This window comes from Pyricularia oryzae, chromosome 7 (assembly GCF_000002495.2).
Source record: "Pyricularia oryzae 70-15 chromosome 7, whole genome shotgun sequence".
Classification (NCBI taxonomy): domain Eukaryota; kingdom Fungi; phylum Ascomycota; class Sordariomycetes; order Magnaporthales; family Pyriculariaceae; genus Pyricularia; species Pyricularia oryzae.
In genome coordinates, this window is record NC_017854.1 from 1,274,141 (window position 1) to 1,294,133 (window position 19,993).

Below are 19,993 nucleotides of genomic sequence, written 5' to 3' on the forward strand. Positions count from 1 at the left end.
TAAATCTTTATTTCTTGTGTCGTTGTCAACTGGAACGTATGGAAACAGTATAGGTAAGGTACATCACGCATCGATGCTGCAAATTGCATCTTGCTCCCTTGGCGTGGACGTTTTTCCGTTTGTCTTGCTTTTGTTTTTGGAGGGTTTCCAGATCTCCCCGGGGGCTCAATCGGGCAAGCAAGTCTTCAGCATCTTTCACTTTTTGTTTTGGTCTTGGCTCTGAAGATTGAGAGCGTAACGTAACCGTTTATAGCTGCCTGTCCGACTTGCATCTTTGATCATGTATCGATATATTATTGGACGACGTTATTTTCCCCGCTGTCTTCGTGCAAACAACCTCAGACGACAGAAGGTAAAAAAGCAAAAGCCTGGCTGACAAGAAAACCACTTCTTCGTCCCGTCTTTCATGTCCCCTCTCGACCGCACCGCAAACCGCCTTCTTGCCTGTAAACTTCTGCCCAAACGAAGAAACGTACTCCACACTCTCAGATTCAAAGCCTTGCCGGCATTTGGGGAAGAGTTTTTTTCCCTTTTTCCGCCCGATTAACCTTGGAATGAATACAAACTTAAGACCCTCCGTGCTAAATCCGATGAATTTCCAGCTCCTTCCTCGTCGCTGTCGGCCGGCGCGGTTTTTGCCCGGTTTACGTTGGATGGGGGGGCCAGCGATAAATGGGGGTCAAGTATCGCTCCTGCTTCATCGACGCTGGGGTCTCGAAACCCGCCTCGCCTGGAGGCCGGTAGCCGAGAGATTCTATTGGTCGAAATTAGACAGCACTGGGAACAGTGGGGTAATAGCGGGGTGTATTCCAGGGGACGGCGCAGGGGTCTAGTCGGAACCTCTGACACTTGCAGCCGCATCTACGACACAGCTAAACGCCTGCTTCCCAGCACTAACAAATCCTATGCCTAATTACCAGTCCTCTACTGTACTTCACGCTTTTTGCTGGTGTTTCTCTTAGGTACTTGCCGTATGCACTTTGGAGGTGCGCTGCAACCTCCAAGATAGTATTAATTGAGCCAGCGGAACACTGTGGGTATACGCCAACTCTTAGGGTCCTAAAACTGTCTGGGAGAAAACTGAACACTGTCGCGTTGCGCAATTCTCTTCCACCTCCCCTTTCAAGCCTTCCTTCACACCCCTTAATCACTGCACGGGAAGCGTTTCGTGCTTGGTGCTGTGGTGAAATCCCTTCTCCTTTTCCTCGGATAAGTCGGTCGCATCGTGATCGACATATCAGGTCTATCTTGTAGCTGACGTTGCCCGGATCCAAGACAAAGACCGGTAGATTATACCACTGGATAAAAGTTGTGGTCTGAGTTATCTCTACTCCCCGCAGGCGAGCTACTGGTACCCTGGAGACTCGAGGGCCCAAGCCGGGAGCGGTTAGCAACGCAATGGATGCATCGTGTTGCGGGTGCTGCCCTAATCAGACTCGAGTGAGTTCTCGGCCCTGGCCTTGAAGAGAAGGGAAAATAGAACACAAACGCTTATGTGCATCAAGGGTGCCTCGACATCGGATGAAGACGTGCAGAGTAGATTGTGCGTGGGCGTGCAGTTTGGCGGGAGTGGTTACGTCGTTAGTTTGCTGCCCGTTCTCTGACTACCAAGCTACTTGTCAAGACGCGTACGGACCAGGGCTGAGACTAGCCCCTCCGGGGTTTGAGGCTCAAGGTCGTCCAACGACCCTTGCGACATGGTCCTTGTCAGCTGGGTCTCCCTGCCTGGGATCCACGTACTGGTCGTGTCCCTTGCTCATGTTTTGGGATCCTGGAGACTTTTAACGTGCGCCCCACCGGTGCAGCCCTGATGGATGCCAACCCGGTCCGTCGCATGCTTGGCGGACAAGGGGCTCTCGAAACGCCGACCCCCATCGATATAAAAGAACAAAAGTCTTGGCTCTCCGAAATCCCTATTTGACCAGTTCCCCCCTTCTTATTTCAATTTCATGGCTGGTTCTTAATTCTTATTTTTCTCTTCAACCCACTCCTTTATTCTTTTTCGTTTTGGCTGTGTGTGCTGGTTTATTCACTACTTCCATTCATTCGTTCCTTTATTGGATGCTAGTTGCAACACTTCCAACCCTTTTTTCTTTTAGTATCAGCAGTCTGTGACTTTCTACGGTCTGGCACCACCCCCGATTATCGTGGACTTTTTCGGCAATCTATTTAGTCAAATTTTTCAACGACATCAAACCACCGAAGATTCGATTCCGACCGGCCGGCGACGGTGACGGATATTTCAAGCTCGATTTCGACGACGAAAGCATAATTGCTTTTGGATTCATATTCACAGCAGCCTTCAACATGTTGATGAAGACAGCACTCATCGCCCTCATGGGCATGACAGTGATGGTTGAGGCCACCCTCCTTCCAATGAACCCAGTCCCGATGGGCTTGAGGTTGGAGGCCCGACAGAACAGAGGCAAGCAGAACAACCCGCAGGGAAAGAACAACAACCAGCAGCAGGGAAAGAAAAACAACAACAACGGGCAGGGAAAGAACAACAACAACAACAACGGGCAGGGAAAGAACAACAACAACGGGCAGGGAAAGAACAATAACAACAATAATGGCGGCGGTCTCTGTCTGGAGCAGAGTTCTATCAACCAGGCATCCAAGACCACCGGCCAGACTGGCGGCCAAATCGAGCCTGGCCAAGTCGAGTCGAAGACGTGAGTTCAATAATATGCACATTATAACTGGGAGCGTACGCAAGGCTAATCAGGTATATTCAGTGACAATGCCAACTTCATCAACTTCTGTGCCAAAAAGACGCTCACCGACGGCAAACAACTCAGGGGCGGCTCTTGCAGCCCAGTTAGTAAGTGGATACCGCGGATATATGCAGTGCACCCAGGTTGAGATTTCACTTTGCTGACCATGGTTATCCACGCAACGCAGTCCAGGGTGACATACCCGCAGCAGCAAAGATGGTTTCAACTGTCATCATCAACCCCAAGAATGGTGACAAGATCCCCGCACAGAAGTCATTCAATGTCCAGGTCAAGATCGCCAACATGAAGCTTGGCTCGTTCACCAACGCTCAGAACACCTACTACACGGCTCCCCAGCAGCTTGAGGGTGGCGTGGTTGTCGGCCACACGCATGTGACCATCCAGGATCTTGGTGGCACCATGAACCCGACCCAGCCCCTTAACGCCGAGCAGTTTGCCTTCTTCAAGGGTATCAACGACGCCGGCGACGGCAACGGAGGTCTCCAGGCGCCCGTCGACGGCGGTCTTCCCCCGGGAATGTACCGTCTGTGCAGCATGTGCGGTGCCTCCAATCACCAGCCGGCTATTATGCCTGTTGCCCAGCGTGGTGCCCAAGACGATTGTGTTCGTTTCGAGGTCATCGACGATGGTGGCAACGGCAATGGCAAGAACAACAACAATGGCAACGGCAAGAACAACAATGGCAACGGCAAGAACAACAATGGCAACGGCAAGAACAACAACAACGGGCAGCAGGGCAAGCAGCAGAACCAGCAGCAGGGCAAGCAGCAGCAGGGCGCCAAGGGCAAAGGCCGGAACGCTGTTGGAGCCGCTAACGCGCCGCCCGTTGAGGACTCTGGCGACTCGGCTCGCCCCTTCCGTGTGAACGGCGAGACCTTTGTCAACCGGGCGGCCGCTGTTCAGCGTTCGTGTGCCATTCAGAACAACGCCTGCTCCGACGCCGTCAACAGCGGTGGCGGTGGCTCCTTGGAGGCCTGCCGTCAGCAAGAGCAGGCTTGCAACGCCAACGCATAAGCAGCGATTGGAATGTTGTCTTTTCTGTTATAGAACTTTTCTCTTGGGGGCTCATTCCTCGCCGTCTTTGTCCTTCCCTCTCAAATGACAAAAAAACACCCTTGACGGTCGTTCCGGGGGATGGCGTATACCCTCTTTACTCAACTGCGCAGTCCAGAGTGCCTCCCCTGCCGTTCTTGAACGACAGTTCCCGTCGCCGGGTGTGATGGAAGATATCATAGGCAATTTTGCGTGGGATCGTCTGGGGTCATTTTGTTGGGTTGACGAGGTTGGATTCGGTTGGTTCTATTCCCGCGACTCTTTTTTTTTCTTTTCCGTCTGGGTTGGCTCAAGATTCTATATAGCGTTGCCGGAATCCACGATGATCGTCTATATATACCTCTCTTGTCATTGATTTCTTTTTTTTTCTCCTATCTTATAACGCTGCTAATGGAAGTTGAATTACTTTTTTCATTCAATATTTTCCCCCGTGTTTTGCACCAAACTTGATAAATCGATTGAACAGCAAGAGAAAATTGTCTATATGTATATATATATATAAAGAGACAGAGAGAGAGGGAGGTAAGCATTCCACCTTGACATAGCTCAGAGTAAGCAAAGCCTTCACAAAGAGGTTGTTATTTTGTATATCGAAATAATCCGAATGTCGCGCCCCAGGTACAATACCACTTGTCTCATGTGTCAGAGCGCAATTGGTAGCGACGAACTACTAGAACTAAGATGAGATGAGTGTGTGCTAGAAGTGACAAGACTTCCCTAGTCTATCCTGCGGGCCGCAGAAAAACTACCCGTTCAAATGAGGAGGGTATGGATCATGAGTGGGACGTTTGAGCGTCGGGCCTTTTTTCTCGCGACGAAAAAAAAAAAAAAAAAAAAAAAAAAAAAGACAACGAGTGTGGCTGAATCTCCGCAATTTCTCCTATCTTCTGTGCGTCATGCACCACATTCAAGAAAAAAGAAGAACAGAAAAAAAGGAAAACCGTCAAGTTTCTATTCCCGGTCTTGCCGGCCAGAGGATCTGCTTCAGCCGTGTCTCAGGACGGAAACGTTAGCCTCCCCTTCCCCCCTCTCTGAAATTTCTCAACTACCTAATACAGACCAACCCCTGAATGAATATTGACAGGGGAAAATATGGGGGTTACCTCTGCCTACCCTGCACCTACACGTGATCTGTGAGGCCCCATAAGGCACTTCCCTTGCTTTTCTACTCTATTTATTTCCCAAATATCAGCTGAATATTGATTGGTTGGCTCAAAAGACCAGACAAGAAATCCCTGTCCATATTTATTCAGGGGCTGGTCTGTATTCCCCCACTCCAACTTTGAGCTTTTTTTTTTTTTTTTTTTTTTTTTTTTTGGCTAGCCGTTTATCCGTTGTGGGCTTTTTGATCGATCTCCCCCAAATCTCATGTCAAAAAGGTGTGGCTATGAGTGTCCGTGGGATTCAATTCACACATTCTTTTTCTTTGCACCGTACGCGTTTCTCTTCCGGCTCGGTTAATATCCAGTCTGTCTTTGCCATTTTTTCGCCTGTCATTTCTGGGGTGTAATGATGTTAATTTGCTCTCTCGCTGAGAGCAAAGCGGCAAGGTACAAGTCTCTGGTGGCAATAATAAAGATACAGACATTTCCATGCTCAGAAAGTCAGGGCATACTCTATCTGTATTGTCTTGATCGCTAGTCGTGATTCTGAGCTTAAAACCGCTTCGGCACCACCACCATCCATCCGATCTCACTTTGATCAGAATCATCTATATAGTATGTAGGTAAATGTTACACATAACCCCACCACGTGGCAGGCAGCATCTTGTAGTCTAAATCTACCATCTGCCTCTTTATTTTTCCGATTTACTATCGGATCCTTTTTCCTCTTGTCCTCCTTGTGGCGTATCAATGGTCTGCAGAAAAGTGAGCGATTAGGGGCATCAAAATGACTGGCAAAAGAACCCAGGGGGGGTTTTCGATCAGGCAAACATTTAATTATCGAGAATGTTTCATTTTTATTAGTGTACAGATCAAATCAGTTCAACCAATACTCGCGTGACTTTGGAGAGAAAGCAGTGGATGGGACGACTGATGAGCGCTGCAGCAGGCACTGGATCAAGTGATGGTTTCGAGTATCACAGGCCGGTAAACCACATGAACAGGCCACGGCTTTTTGCATCCCACTTCTGCCGAGAGATGTATATTCTGGATGCAAAGGTCTGAGACGACCCGATGCGTTTTCTCCATAGTACCTTGTTTGCCTATCGACTGCCCTTCAAGTGGTTGGAGTGGGATCGCCAATTCCCACGCCAGACAATGTCGGATAGAGCCGTTTCATTACCATCATTATATCACAATGATCTGGAGTGTCTTTGCATTTAGGTGCCATGCATGGGGCAGTGACCAACGCGTAGGTGGGGGCCTGGTGTCGAAGGAGTCCCAGCTGGGTAACCTAAATATATCCCAAAACGTGTTTCTGCCCTGTCTGCCATTTTGCCCTTTACGGCTATGGGTCACGCCCAGCGTCTCCAACCCAAAGCCCCACAGCAATACCTTTACGAATGTTGATGAAATTGATGCCCAAGTCAACGACGTATGAGCACAATTGAAACCACGATAGATCTTTTTTTTTTTCTTCGTTTGATGAATCTTTTTTGAGTTGTCTCCCGGGGGAGCCGTGAAACGGAACAAAAAGGGTCGATGGGAGATTGGGGGCACCTTCCGTTCTCTTTGTTTAGGGACTGTGCGGACGGATGCGGCAGTCGTAAGCGACGTCAAACCACAAGATAACCCGCAGTGATCGGCTGCGTGGAGAGGGTCAACCTCGACTTTGGGGGTTTGAGCTCGCCGTCGCCACCGCTGCGCCGGTACTTTGATGATTTTTGCGACCCAAGCCTGCCGGGTTTCCCCTGGTGATCAGGCAAGCCGCTCGCCGGGATCTCTGCGGCAGGCAGCTAAGCTAGTACGTGCTGCTCCAGGTCCGGGAGTCCTTCTCCTGACCTCGGCTCTGCTGCGTCGGGAAGTGGCGGTAGCGGGGATAGTGGAGCAGAGGCTGCGGTCGTCTGCACAGCTAAAGATGTCGGCTCCTCCGATCGGGTGCTCGGGAACCTCCTGACGCCGATGCCAAACACGCCGCTCTCGGCATCGCTGGCGTCGATCTGCTCCTGCGCCAGCCATCGCCGGTGGAGCATCTGCGCCGCCATGCTCACCGGCGAGTTTGGCGGCGGTGGTGACCTCGGTGGCGTGTAGTGGCTCGGCGACGGGACGCCCGACATGATGGTGCTGCGGTGGACCGGCACGTAGATGGTGTCGCCGTCGATGATGGGCGGGGATGGGAGCGCTGCCGCATGCTGTTGGTGGTGATGGTGCGAGTTGCTCAAGATGCTGATCTGGCCGTCTTCGAGCTGCCATCCGTCGGCGGTACCACCGGCCCCTCTGGTTGGCAGATAAGTCGAAGACGAGTTACGGGCAATCCTAGCATCATATTGGTGTTGACGATGACCGCTACCTGCAATCGATGCTTTTCCTGCTGACGAGGAGCCCCCACTTCCTTGGCCTCCTCCACTGTCATCCCTTGTGGCCTGCATCGTCGGCGACCTCGAGCCTCCCCGTCCGGGCTGGCTCGCTCTTTGTTTCCGACTTCTACTCCCGCACAAGTAGAGTATGGCACCGATGATTGCCAGCACCGCCACACCTCCGAGTACACCCCCGACGATGATGCCTATTGGCACCTCCTGCTTCGCGGCTTGTGGGTCACTGAAAGATGGAGTTGATGGAACGTTGTCAACCGTGGGATGGGAGGCGGAGCTTGGCTGGACGACGGATGGCGAGTCCAAGGCCATGTCGTGTTGCATTTGTAGCTGGTCCTCCATGATCTATGTCGGCATAATCAGCATCACGTTGGTATGCCTACAGAAAAGGAAGCCATGTCATTTCCGCGTCCACTGTACTCGGGATTGTTTGGCTGACCTACATTGATTCCTGCCACCATGGCGTATCTGTTGCAGTCATCGCCAGCCGAGGAGTAGAAGAATACCGCATTCGAGTCTGGGAGGGTAAGGCGCCATTTTGCCGGGGACTAGTTTATATCGAGAGCCATCAAGATCAGGTCAGCAACATACGTGGATGGCTATGCCATGCTCGGTAATCCGTGACGTACCGGGCTTTTGTTGTCAATAAACCCCGACCAGAACCCCTGCCTTCCCGTGCCCGTATTCTCAAAGGGGACGCAGGGAAACATGTAAGCCGACCTGACGACGCTGTAGTTGCCAGGGTAGAAGTGGAACTCGATCACGTCTCCCGCCCACGCACTGGTGATGTTGGGGACGAACTCGCGCCCATTCTTGCCGACCGTGATGATTGACTGAACTGAGCGGCGCACACCAAGGAGCGGCTCGGCCATGCATCGCTGTGTCAGCCAGAAAAGGACAAAGCCTCCAACAACTGTGAACTGTGATGTGAACCGGCGCAAAGGGCATGGATCGGTAGCCATGGCGGCGAGCCAAAGCTACTCTGTTGTATTGGTTGCTAACTCGGTAGATGGTATGGCCGACCTACCCGTCTTGAGTTTGAGTGGCTAGGTAGGTGCTATGATATACTTCACTTGCAGCGGCTGTTGGGAGTGGCTAGCCAAGGGTGTTTGTGCTAGAACGGGTCGGGTCTCTCGAGGCCTGATGGCAATGACACTTGTGAGTAAAACATGGACAGTGAGTCTTTTTTTTTTTTGTCGGGCCTGAAGCGAGAGTGAGGAACTAATACGGGTAGCACAACCGGAAGCGCACGCTTCACCAGTTCATCTCATTATCAAGGTGCATCTCATGTTCAATGTTGGTTGGTGTGTTGTTTTGTACGAGCCCCGAGATCGCTACACTGGCATCACCATCAGTCTCCTACATGTTTTCCCCTGCCCTCATCATGCGGGTGTCTGGCTGTTGATCCTCACGCCCACCACAGCCGTTCCGGGCAGGTGCAGTGTACTACCGAACGACTGCAAACTCTTGAGTGGTTAGGAATTGGATTTTGCGCGACGTGAGCAAGACAAGTCCCTTTTTGGCATAGATCAGATGCGGCCGGATCAGATTCAACAGCTCAGCGATAGGCCGGGGAGATCCACTGCATCTTTGAGGAGTGTTTCTTTTCTTTTTTTTCTACGGCAGAAGGATTGCGTAACCTGCTCCGGCCAAACACTAGCTTGGTCTTGCAAATGCATGCCAGTCATGGGCTGTGGAACAAACCGTGTAAGGCTGACTTGGGCGATCCGTTGATCTTGGGGAAAAGATAAAGACATTCTCAAGAGACAAAGATCAAGAAAGCTAGGAGCACATATATTTTAAAGAGCTCCGAGTAGCAACCAAGTATAGGGCAGACAGAAAAGTCTGAGGCGTACCATGCAGCTAGCCTTCAAAGCCCTAGTTCTTGATCTCGACCTTTCATGCAGGTTTCCCGCCTTGAATGGTTGTCAGACGGACGGCACGCTTCTTATTTTGAACTTCAGGACCAATGTCACATAGCCAGGTCGCACGAGAGCCGTCGGACACCACATGCAAACCATGCGACATCGTCTAACAAGAAACCTAGGTACAGAGTCTGATAATCGTCACTTGCCGATCAACCGACTTTGATGGAGGACAGACTTGGTAGTGGGTTTCTTGTGTGTATATATGTCTAAGTGAGTGTCAAACTCTTTCATCAAAAAAAAAAGAAAAAAAAAAAAACAGGAAAGTGGAAAATAGCATGCACAAAATAACATGAGAACAGAGGCACACCCCCTGACCCATCAACATGCTTGTAGTAGCTGGCAGCGACTTTGGCGTACGAATAAAGTTGAAAATGGTATTCTGAGAAACGTGATTTAATAATCAGGAAAACAAGCAACTATAACAGGAGGGATTATTAAAGAAATCTGCCCATTCAAATATACGGTTTTTACTAACTGCTTTGCAGTAACAGTCTTCTTGGTTGACTCGGGTACATGTCCACATTATGAGCTGGACAAGTTGACCATCACAATTAGCAGAGAATTGGAGGATGTAACGTGCCGAGAGGAGCAAGAGAATAGAATATAATATATTTAATTGGTGGGCCTTTCAACAAGGTTCTATGGTGTAATGGTTAGCACATGAGGTTCTGAGTTCTTTTCAAGTTCTTCAGTTTCAACCTCCTCATGATCCCGGTTCGATTCCGGGTAGGACCTGTTCTTTTGCATCTTTGCTTTTGCACCCCGCCCAGTGCGAGGCCCACTCATACAGGCATGCATGCATACATGATCAATACGAAGATCGAATAAAACAACCTTGAATTGAATTCCGATGCTTGCAAATGCTTCAGGCCATATCCTTTTTTTTTTCTCTCTCTCTCAATACCAAACTTAGCCGGGTCGACAGCCCACCTCAGTAATTTGTAGTGGCCAATTGTTCTGGCCCAGTACATTTTGAAAACGAGGTGGGCCTCGCTTCTTTCTCATTTCAACCTCACTCAACTCGTTTTTATCAATTAATATTGAACGGTGTCACGGCCATCCTAGCTTGCACATCCATTGGACTACAGGACGGTAAGTCCTAATTGCGACTGAACGTAGGCCCTACTTTCAGTAACTCCTTCCTAATCCCGAGTAGGGTTGGTGCATTTAGATTGCAGAATTCTACGTCCTATGAATCATCTCCTTAGATCACCTCCAAAGCTTTGTACAAGAGAGTCCGCTACGTTGTTCAACGCTATACATTTACTACGGCAGTACTTGTTTCTTTTTTTCGGAGACATACTAGTGTAGTCGCCAATTGCGGCTAGCGGTTAGTTTCGTCCAATTATACACATTACTACGATCTACTCAACACGCCTCCGGGAAGTCTCCGAGGTGTCGACGGCAAAGTCTCCGAAGCCCGCATCCAGTCTCGGGAAGTATACGAAGCGGCTCCGGACTATTATCACGGCCTCAAGTGTCAGGACATGGGCGGATACATACCGTCAAGTGCTCGGCGGTATAGGGCAAAAAGGTCCGGAGCCATCTCATGCATTTGTTTGCTAATTTGTCTCGGTCTATCTTTGCCTACTTGCCAGCCAAACTATATAACATGATGTTCTTCTTCTCTCTCCTTTTTGTCATTTCGTTGGTTTCTCTGGCATCACCACTTGAGCACCGAGATCCTCACTGCACTTTTCAATACTATTCAGCGTTTTAAAGCAATATTTTACACGGCTGCGAGATAAAAAAAAAAGAACACAAAAATGGCTGCATCCAAGACGTTCCCCTTGCCCCATCTCCTCTACGTCTACCCCTGGATGCCATTCCCGCGCCGCGTCATCATATACCTCCGCGAGAAGGGCCTTCAAAACGCCGTGGAGATAGTCCCCATTGACTTCTCCACCAAGACGGCGCTCTTGGACAAGCACCAGAACTACCCGCCCAAGCCAGCGGGCAGCCTGCCCATACTGGTCCTCCCGGCCCGCGACGAAACGGCGCCGGTCAAGATCGGCCAGTCCATGGCGATCCTCCACTACCTCGAGGACATGTGTGTGGCGGGCAAGCTGGACCACGCCGACGAGAACCCCGGGGGCATGCGGGGAGCCGAGGACCCGGTGGGGCGCGCGCGCGTCGTGGAGATGACGACGCTGGCCGAGGAGCTGTCGGCGACCTGGAACCCCGTGCGCATGTTTGGCACGGCGGCGGGCACCATGGAGCTCCCCGGCGCGGCGCGGGAGATGCTGCGCTGGGTCAAGCGGGCACTGACGGCCGTCGAGACCATGCTGAGGGAGGACCGCGAGGGGCAGGCCGCGCACCAGTGCTCCGCCCTCATGGCCACCGGCGGCGCGGCGGTCAACCTGGCCGACGTTGTGCTCTTTCAGTTCCTCGAGTTTGTCGACGACTGCTACGGCCTCGACATCACCGTCGGCTCGGGGGAGGTCGTGACCGACGTCTACGGGCGCCAGGTGGAGGATTCGTTCCCCATGTTGGTGGAGTTTTATGCCGAGTTCAAGAAGAGGGACTCGGCCAAGAGGGACGAGGCTGCCGGCGAGAAGCCTCCTGCGCAGGTTTTGGCTATCATGACCAAGTGGGCTGATGGTGTTTTGTAAAGACTTTGACGATGGGGGGGGGGGGGGGGGTTGTTATGTTACAGAGAAACAACCTAACCTTGTTATTTAAACTGAAGGGCACTCCTGGTGCGCTTCTCATAGACTATTCCAAGTTCTATGCCTTTTTTTCGTCTTTTTTGTTGTTGTTGTTCTTCTTCCTCTTTCTTTTCATAAAAAAAAACGATCACAAGAAAGCGCCCCAATGTCATACACCGTTGCTGCTCTGGTATCAGATCTACTGTACAAAAAGAAAAAGAAAAAAGTAAAATTCATAAAATCATAACAACATGCCAAAGACCAAGTGGCCCACAACGAGCACCGCGGCACATGCCCAAAACTCAAACTTGCTCGGTTCACCAGACGCCTTGCCGGCGGCATTCTTTTGCGGGGTTGGATCAGGAAGCCCCTGGCCCGGGGAGCACTCGCCGGTAAAGTTGGCGGCGGCACCACTGGGGCTCGCGGGGATCATCTGCTCGTTGCTGCCGCAGTTGGCATAGGGGGCCATGAAGACCATGTTGCTGGTCTGGTCAAAGACGGTGTAGACGGAGCGCATGAAGCTGTCGCCCAGCAGGGCCGTGACGCTGCCCGACTTGATGGGCACGGCGCCGAGGACGCACGTGTTGCCGCCCGTGTTCCAAAAGAAGTTGCGCCAGGGCACGCTGATCCGGAAGGAGCCGTTGTTGAAGCTAAAGTCGAAGGAGGCGTCGGCCGGCATCTTGTCGCACTTGACAAAGTAGACGCCCCCCTCCGAGTTCCACAGCGCGTTGGCGTCCATGGCCATGGCCGTGACCACGCTCGACGGCAGGTAGCTGAGCGTGGAGCCCGAGTCGATGACGATGGGGATGTTGCCCCCGCTGTACGTCTTGTTGCCGCCGTTCTTGCTCATGGCGATGCTGTCCATCGGCACCCAGTACCTCCGTATCTCCTCCTTGCCCTGCGGGCCCAGGATCGGCATCTGCCCGAGCTTGCCCGAGAACTTTTTGGTGTCGACGCCGCCAAACGAGATCACCCCGCTGTTGCTGGCCTCTGCCGACCCCAGCGCCACCGAGAACGCCCGGCTTTTGGTCACGTTCTGGAGGAAGAGGCTGTCCACCATGTTGTTGTACCGGAGGTTCACGCCGTCGCCGTAACCCAACCCCATGATTCCCTCGTTCAGGTCCTTGCTGGACGTGGCCACGCCAAAAATGACATTGGTGAGGGATATGCCTTTGATTTGGGGTCGACTTGGGTCAGCTTTTTTTTCTTTTTTTTTTTTTTTTTTTGTGCTGCCGACAGAGCCTACTTGATCAATACTGGTTGGTCTAGGAACAAACTCACTGCTGTTGGACATGGATATAGAGTCCTTGTAGTATGTAATGTTTACATCGCCCTTGCCGTAGGGGATATTGTTGGATGTTGTCGAGACTTGCGAGGTGCTCGACTGCCCCGGGTTATACTGCCCATCGGCGATGCATTCTGCTCTCTGGTCTTGGCTTTTGACCGCTGTGCAGTTGGGATTCACCCAAAGCTCATCGGACCCCGTGTCTATGGCAACCTTTACCTGTTGGCCAGGTGTTCCTATGCTCACTGCATTTTGTCTTGGTTTTAGTTGTGGGTTTCCTTCCTCCCCCCAAGTTGACGCGGACAAAATATCTTGAGAAAACAAACATACACTGGATGAGATAGCTGACGGATGAGATGTTGTAAATGGTGACGTCGGTGTTTCGCTTCAAGATGGGTTTCGATACTGATCTGTGGTATATAGGAAACGATACGAAGCCCGGATCGGAGGTTGATGGTTGCGAGCTGGTGGAGACTTGCTCACGGGGGATCTCAGCAATGCCGACTGCAGCAACGCTCGCCGCGGCGGTTGCAACTAGGAGTGCTGTGTTCTTCATGTTGTTCCACCGGGGATTTGTTTCGTATCTAAACATTAACGTTTTAAGTTGCGACGTGAGAGAGACGACCAGAAAAGAAAACAAATAAAAAAAAAGCCATGGGGTAGCAATGAGGTATGTATTTGTAGACTCGGGGCGTTTAATTAGTACCTAGCTTCCCCGTTAGGCTTGTGCTCTATGCGGCTAATTTATGACATACACTTAGACGTTGATATCCATCAGTTGCGTGGACTGTTTAACCTAGAAGGGCATAATTTTTTTTCTATTGCTGCCTGCCGCCTCCATCAAAAAGTATGTCATCATTGATAAACTCCATTACTCTCTTGCTTTTCTCATCAATCGTCTAGGTGTTACTTCTGTCCGTAAAATCCCACTTCCCACTTCCCGAAGACGTGAAGCCTCGTGACCCAATCCTCAACTTCTCCCCACCCACCCATTCCCCTGCAAATAGCCAGTACTTCTCTCTCTCTCTCTCTCTCTCTCTCTCTCTCTCTCAACACAACTGGCCCCCTCCTTGCCGTCCGGATCCTTCTCCCCCATTTGTCTAGAACACGTCCTCATTTCAGATAAAAAAAAGCACTGTTCCTCACCAACCGAACCATTTCTCGAGGCTGAGGGGGGGAAGGACGTTTGCGGCAACTAGCGTCATGATATGGGGGGTGCACTTGGCCTAGGCTGGGACACTAGCTTGTCAAAAAGTCTCTCTCATCCGTCAATCGATTATCACTCAACCTGACGATCAGGGGATAGACAGGCAGACACGCAGATAGGAATCAAACTTGATTTTTTTTTCTTAAACAGTGTGATAAGAAGTGCCACGCGTTCCGGTCCCGTCGTCTCGGTTTGGAGACATGTCAAAAGTATAGCATTTCCCCGGAGAACGCGGGTGCCAAACATGTAAACGTCGAAAGACTCTGTTGCTGTGCAATTCTTTCATTGATGAATTGATCTCCACCCCCAAAAAAACAAATATTGGTAAATAAAATCCTTTTGATTTGCTTTTGCTTCTGCGCTCCTTGATAATTTGAACGGGAGAATCCGGTGTTCCCCGCGGCACGGTCCAACGCCCTGGCCATAGGCTAGTCCAGATGGATCTAGGAGGAGGAGGAGTTGTGGCTGTACGCCGGTTGGAATGTTTTATACACAACTGGGCGAGATTCGGTAACAGCCGGGCGACTCGACTGTCAGACCAACAGATAGTAGAGCATACTTAGCCCTAAAAGGGCCGAAGGAAGATTGTAGGGAACTGGTGATCGAGTTTTGCCTCCGAACCTAGGTACCTAAGGTACCTAAGGAAGTTTATCGTTGTTCCATCATTTCAAATTTCGGCAGCTTCACTCGGTGTCCGCCCGGTACAATCTTGCATCCTTTTGATTGTTTCAATATCCAATTGCTAGCCAGATAGATCATGGAATACATTAGTTTCGGCACACTGACCAAATGCAATGTTAGTTTTATATGAAGCCCAATAAACAGGAACAATTACATGGAAACACACTAGCAACAAGGAACAACAAGGTAGGGGTCATGCCAATAGTAAACAACATATCTAAAGAAGAGTGAAAAAAAAAGAATCGAACCCAGGCAACGAGGCTATATATATATTTGCCTAACAACATCCCAACTGCGCCTTCTATCGCCCCGACTGCGGGGGAGCCGCCCAAAAATGGTATACCCAAAAGTAAAATCGCTCTCAAATGCACTGAAAAGAAGTTTTAAAGACTGGTCCAGCATGCAAGTGGTCTTCCCATGTCTCATCGTGACGGGGAAATTCCAATCTGCTTTCCCTTTCACATCATGCTTTATCATCCCGGCCCGACTGATTCCTGCAGACGATTCTTGAGCCGTTCCACCTTTGCACTCGCTCGTCCATGTATAGTCGATTACCACGTTCTCAGGATCGCTGTCGTATGAATATCAATCAGGTCCAGGTTTTTTGTCAAACAGTCCAACGCTCATTTGGCAGGTCCGCGAAGAGGGCTAACGTGATATTTGTTAGTCGTGTTAATCAAGAGACGGATCAAATCCCATCGTCGAAAAGTCGCCGGTATGGACCCAGAACATACCCGCAGCCTTGCGGCGTGACGACACCAAAGAAGCAGTCGTCTGGTGACCTGTCGACAACCATCTCCTTGGTGATGGGGGTGATGACGACCCAGGCGCTGGCCAGCGAGGCACAAAGGGCGAGAACGAAAGCGGCCTTCATTTTTATTTTCCCTTCGTAGGCCTGGAACGAGACGCTTCCAAAGTTTTGAGAAAGAGATGGGTGGGCGATGCGGCCTGATTTGATTTGGCAAAGACGCGAGGGGCGGGAAGAAAGAGTCGAATAACGTCTTCTTTGGCTCAAAGGCGATAGGAAAGCGAGAATGCAGGAGCGCAGACGAGTCTGTGTTCCTCAATGCGTCGGCACTCGGACAGTGTTCGTGGGTATCTCTTCGATGCAGTTTGGTTGTAGAATTCGGACTATGGCTATCTTCAGACCAGCTGACGTTTTCGATAATTCAAATCGTCGACCGGCGAATATCTTTCGTAGTAAGAAAAAAAATTGGTGGTTGTCTGGAGAAGCGAACGGTGAAGGTAATTAGAAAGCAAATTGAAAGACGGTACGAAATGAAGCGATCACGAACCCAGGGGATAAAGTCATAAGGGCGAAAAGGAGACGAGGGAGATGGCGCTGCTTCAAGCGAGAGAGAAAGTGGTACGACTTTGGTGGGTCTGCGACAGGTTTCGTCGCAGGGAGTGGGCACCTTTTGGGCTCATCCGTTCAGCGAGTTTCAGGTTTTTCGAAACGAGGAATGTGGCGTGGCAGATAGAGAGTGGAGCCGTTCATGAGGCTTGCGCGGCTCCCAATCCAATTAAAATGCATACTGCCACCAAGAGTCAGTCTCAACTATCCCTTTGTGGCGCATTACTTCTGGTGATCGACCCCGACCCTGACGAAGTACTTCAAGTCATTTGAGTTTATCGCCCAGGGCGGCAAAGCGGCTTCAGCCGATTTATGCTGGTCTACGATGCGACCGAAATTCGCCATGCAAAGCTAATCAAATACGTGCTACTATTGATTTTCTCCATTAATATGTAAGCCATTGTAGATCGGATTTGGAGAACCGCATGCGTTGGTTACTCCTCAGTGTTTTGTACTCTTGACACTGTTTTATACCTAGATACAGACAAGTGATTAAACCAAGTCTCAGAGTCGACGATACTACCTATGTATGTACTAGGGAGACACCTGCTACCGTGGATGTGGTATGGTAATGGACCTGCCTGAACGGACGAAAACCAACGAATTGTTCCCATCCCATATCTCTGACAAAGCTTGAGACTGTATGAAAAATCCACATCATACCTCGTGTAGTAGCAGACCAAACAAGCATCTCCACCGCCACGATTGAGATATAGTTCTCTTATCTTTCCTCGGGCTTTGTTCGGGTGCTATGTGCCAATCTTCCGTGATCGACTCGTTCAAGCCTAGCAAATTGACACCAAAGCACTCGTTTTAAAGTGGATATACGCCAGCCGTGGGGTCTCACAAACCCAGCACCCAGGCACCTGCAACTCTGAAGGACAAAGGACAGAGGGCATTGAGAATCAGCGCCGGAAAGTCGGTAATTGCTCTGCGTTCTTCATTAAACCTAAAGCAAGGTTATATGTACAGTACCACCTATTACTTCGCCGAACCATTCCCCCGGTTCACGAGGGTTCAAATACCCGTCTATATTAGCAGAAGATCGCAATTATACAGAGCCAGCATAACAAGCCCCGACGCTTCTATGACGGAGGGACCGGGGGAGGGGCATCAGTTCCCGTAGCTCCGCGATTTAGGCCACCGGCTTGGGGAGGAAGGAACATCGGCAGATAGCAGACAACAAGGGACATGACTGCAAAAAGTACTTGTTAGTGCTCCGTCCGCAACTCTAGAGTAAATGTACGATAGGTCTTCCACTTACGGGACATGCCAACACCAAAGTAGCCGGGGGTTGCTGAATTGTTCTTGGACTCCTCGCTCTCGCCCAGCCAGCTCTGTAGACTGAATACAACCGCAGCCCTACCGCAAAAAACAACAGTCGTTAGCCACAGGCCGAGTAGAATAGCTTCCTCATACAAGAGAAGTGTGTAGGCGTCGATCCGAAGAAGAGGTGATACCACTGCGCACAGCTAGTAGAACTATATTTCCCAAAGTCTTGTGCGCTTGTGGTCGGAGTTTCGGGGACAGGAGAATGGGTATCCCTCACCATCCGATGAAGCGGTTCCTCATGAAAATAGCAGCCATTGGCAGTGTCGAGGAAAGGGTGGACTGGATATCGGCGCCGTCGGCCTTGGGAGCCGGCGCCTGGTACGGCACAACTAGTCCAAGAAGAAAGTTGTCAAGTCAGCATGATGTAAGGGGTAACAGGATGGACGTTGTATCATGGTATTTCTCACTCAGGTCTGGCCTGCGCATGTCCTTCTTGGTCGCCATTTTGGGCTTCGAGTCTAGGCCTGGATTCGGACACGTGCAAGATGTTGGCTGGCTGGAGGGGATTGACGCGCGGGCCCTGCTGATAAATTGATATCGCGATGAAGTTGCGCGACAGCCGACGGACAATCAGACCGCGGATCTGGTGCGGTGCATCCAACCGCGAGACACAGTGGAGGCCAATCCAGGGGGCCAATCGACGTGAGCGCTAATTGCCCCACAAGTCATGTCGTTGCAGCGGGTCATTGGGGAAACAGACCGGCCACACTTGTGCCCTCATCTGGATTCTGGAGAAACGAACATGCTGTAACGATTCAGCTTTACAGGGCATTTTTCTCTACGAGTGGACGGGGATGTCTTGGCTCTATATTTTTGGTGATTTTCTCAAACCTATCTACTATGGTACCTTGGGTAAGTAAGGTTAGGTAGATTTGAGGTATAGCATAATGTGCATGAGGCAGGCAGTTATGTAGGTTAGTAGTACATTGCAAGAAGCCGATTGAGTGATTCAGAAAACATCGAGACAAACAGCAACCATAAGAAGAAAAAAAAATCCCTTGACGTCTTCCCCCTCATCTTCTGAATTCAGGATGGCGTGCTAGTACCAGCTGAGCCAAGGGGCACAGCTACCACGCGAAAGTGGAGCTTTAGGCAATGAATTCTGAATAGACGGATCTTGGTGAACCCATCTAAAGGCGTCGGCAACCATTCGATAAAATGTACCCCAAGTCAAACGCCCATCGTTAGTCCCAGATCTGACTGTGATTCAGTTGTCCAGCCCCAAAAAAAAAAAAAATGCCGTCCGATATGCAAAGAAATATACGGGAAGCTTCGTTCGTACCTAGGTACTGCACACGTTGACGTTGATATGAAAGAGAGAAGGGGAGGAAAAGTGAGTGTTTTCCACAGCTGAGGAGAGATCTACGGAATAGATGGCCAAGATCGTACATACTTCGTACGTTGTTGCGAAGAAAAATCTCTCCCCACCCCGGTCAAGACGCCAACATGCAGTGTTACCGCGGATGGTCTCGGCCTAGGTCAAAACCCGGCCGAAGTTGAAGGCCTGCAGACGGCACGCTTGGGCGCAGCTACCGCGCAGCAGATCGAGAGTTATGTAGGTAAGTATTAATTACCCCGTAATTATGTGATTCCAGCTAGAGACACGAAGTCCACCCGCCCATGACAGGAAAGTGAACTGATAAAGGTGTTTCTTTTGCACGTATGTACGGGATCAAGGGTACCTACTGCAAGATAGACCAGGTTCTTCTTCCTCCAAATCCGCTATGCCTGTTTATAATTGGTTCCGGACAAGCCGCGGAAAAGGATTGGTTGTACATGTATCCTCACCTACCTGCCTTGACCACTCTGTACGGAGTAACAATTATTAGCACCTCCCAATCCCAGTAAGATGTCTGCAGCTCCCCAGTCGATGGCAAACTTGCAGGGGTCATTGTTTGCTACTACTGTACTGTGGTCCGCGCACCCAACCAAGTCTAAGGCTGTCTTGACGCCTTCCCCACTTGACGCCTGCCCCGGTATGGGACCTTGGTTTCTTCCTTGGGGACTTTCAGTGACTCGAAACGTTCTTTATTTCGGTCGAATCTTGAACATATCTGGTGTATATGCCATGTACTTGGATACATGACATGCGAGCAGTCTGTGGTCCGGTCTAACCTAATTCGCTTTACTAACCGTGTCCCCTCCTCTGTGGCCAAGCCAAGCAAACATAATCCCAGCCCAAGCTGCCCAGGCCCGGAACATATCCCATAAGTTGCCTTTGCATGCTCGCGCCAATCCAAGGCCGCAGCACTATTCGTGCTACAGAAGGTAACCTCGACCAATATTATTCAG

At 50.6% G+C, this 19,993-nt stretch overlaps 6 protein-coding genes and 1 non-coding gene across 7 annotated transcripts; 3 read left to right on the forward strand and 4 right to left on the reverse strand.

Moving 5' to 3' along the window:
- Positions 1 to 2,307: 2,307 nt before the first annotated feature.
- On the forward strand, positions 2,308 to 4,313 carry MGG_02851 (uncharacterized protein; the record flags this gene model as incomplete). Its single annotated transcript, XM_003720837.1, has 3 exons — positions 2,308 to 2,675; positions 2,739 to 2,824; positions 2,905 to 4,313. The coding sequence occupies 3 exons, from the start codon at positions 2,308 to 2,310 to the stop codon at positions 3,750 to 3,752; spliced, it is 1,302 nt and encodes a 433-aa protein (XP_003720885.1). The 3' UTR covers positions 3,753 to 4,313.
- Positions 4,314 to 6,690: 2,377 nt separating this feature from the next.
- Positions 6,691 to 8,228, reverse strand: MGG_12584 (uncharacterized protein; the record flags this gene model as incomplete). The annotated part of the gene is made up of 3 exons (XM_003720838.1): positions 6,691 to 7,611; positions 7,710 to 7,814; positions 7,896 to 8,228. 3 exons carry the CDS (start codon positions 8,226 to 8,228, stop codon positions 6,691 to 6,693), a joined length of 1,359 nt encoding a protein of 452 aa, XP_003720886.1.
- A 1,601-nt stretch (positions 8,229 to 9,829) lies between these two features.
- Positions 9,830 to 9,929, forward strand: MGG_20299. The gene has a single exon. It is a non-coding gene; the product is annotated as a tRNA-Gln (tRNA).
- Positions 9,930 to 10,071: 142 nt separating this feature from the next.
- On the forward strand, positions 10,072 to 11,816 carry MGG_02850 (uncharacterized protein). The gene is made up of 2 exons (XM_003720839.1): positions 10,072 to 10,286; positions 10,351 to 11,816. The coding sequence occupies exon 2, from the start codon at positions 10,961 to 10,963 to the stop codon at positions 11,804 to 11,806; it is 846 nt and encodes a 281-aa protein (XP_003720887.1). The 5' UTR covers positions 10,072 to 10,286; positions 10,351 to 10,960; the 3' UTR covers positions 11,807 to 11,816.
- Positions 11,817 to 12,083: 267 nt separating this feature from the next.
- Positions 12,084 to 13,683, reverse strand: MGG_02849 (uncharacterized protein; the record flags this gene model as incomplete). The annotated part of the gene is made up of 3 exons (XM_003720840.1): positions 12,084 to 13,012; positions 13,124 to 13,372; positions 13,458 to 13,683. 3 exons carry the CDS (start codon positions 13,681 to 13,683, stop codon positions 12,084 to 12,086), a joined length of 1,404 nt encoding a protein of 467 aa, XP_003720888.1.
- Positions 13,684 to 15,638: 1,955 nt separating this feature from the next.
- On the reverse strand, positions 15,639 to 15,889 carry MGG_02848 (uncharacterized protein; the record flags this gene model as incomplete). The annotated part of the gene is made up of 2 exons (XM_003720841.1): positions 15,639 to 15,663; positions 15,750 to 15,889. The coding sequence occupies 2 exons, from the start codon at positions 15,887 to 15,889 to the stop codon at positions 15,639 to 15,641; spliced, it is 165 nt and encodes a 54-aa protein (XP_003720889.1).
- A 1,406-nt stretch (positions 15,890 to 17,295) lies between these two features.
- On the reverse strand, positions 17,296 to 18,306 carry MGG_02847 (uncharacterized protein). Its single transcript, XM_003720842.1, has 4 exons — positions 18,109 to 18,306; positions 17,919 to 18,030; positions 17,634 to 17,731; positions 17,296 to 17,564 (listed from the first exon to the last, which is right to left on the reverse strand). Exons 1-4 carry the CDS (start codon positions 18,143 to 18,145, stop codon positions 17,455 to 17,457), a joined length of 357 nt encoding a protein of 118 aa, XP_003720890.1. The 5' UTR covers positions 18,146 to 18,306; the 3' UTR covers positions 17,296 to 17,454.
- Between the last annotated feature and the right edge of the window lie 1,687 nt (positions 18,307 to 19,993).

What these genes read in the sequence shown, in the direction of transcription:
- MGG_02850 (XM_003720839.1), top strand. Translation starts at nt 10,961, where the DNA reads ATGGCTGCATCCAAGACGTTCCCCTTGCCCCATCTCCTCTACGTCTAC.
- MGG_02847 (XM_003720842.1), bottom strand. Translation starts at nt 18,145, where the DNA reads ATGGCGACCAAGAAGGACATGCGCAGGCCAGACCTGA. An exon ending in AGGAACCGCTTCATCGGATG is followed by an intron (nt 17,732 to 17,918) that starts GTGAGGGATACC and finishes TTTTTGCGGTAG; the next exon opens with GGCTGCGGTTGTATTCAGTC. An exon ending in CTTTGGTGTTGGCATGTCCC is followed by an intron (nt 17,565 to 17,633) that starts GTAAGTGGAAGA and finishes TACTTTTTGCAG; the next exon opens with TCATGTCCCTTGTTGTCTGC.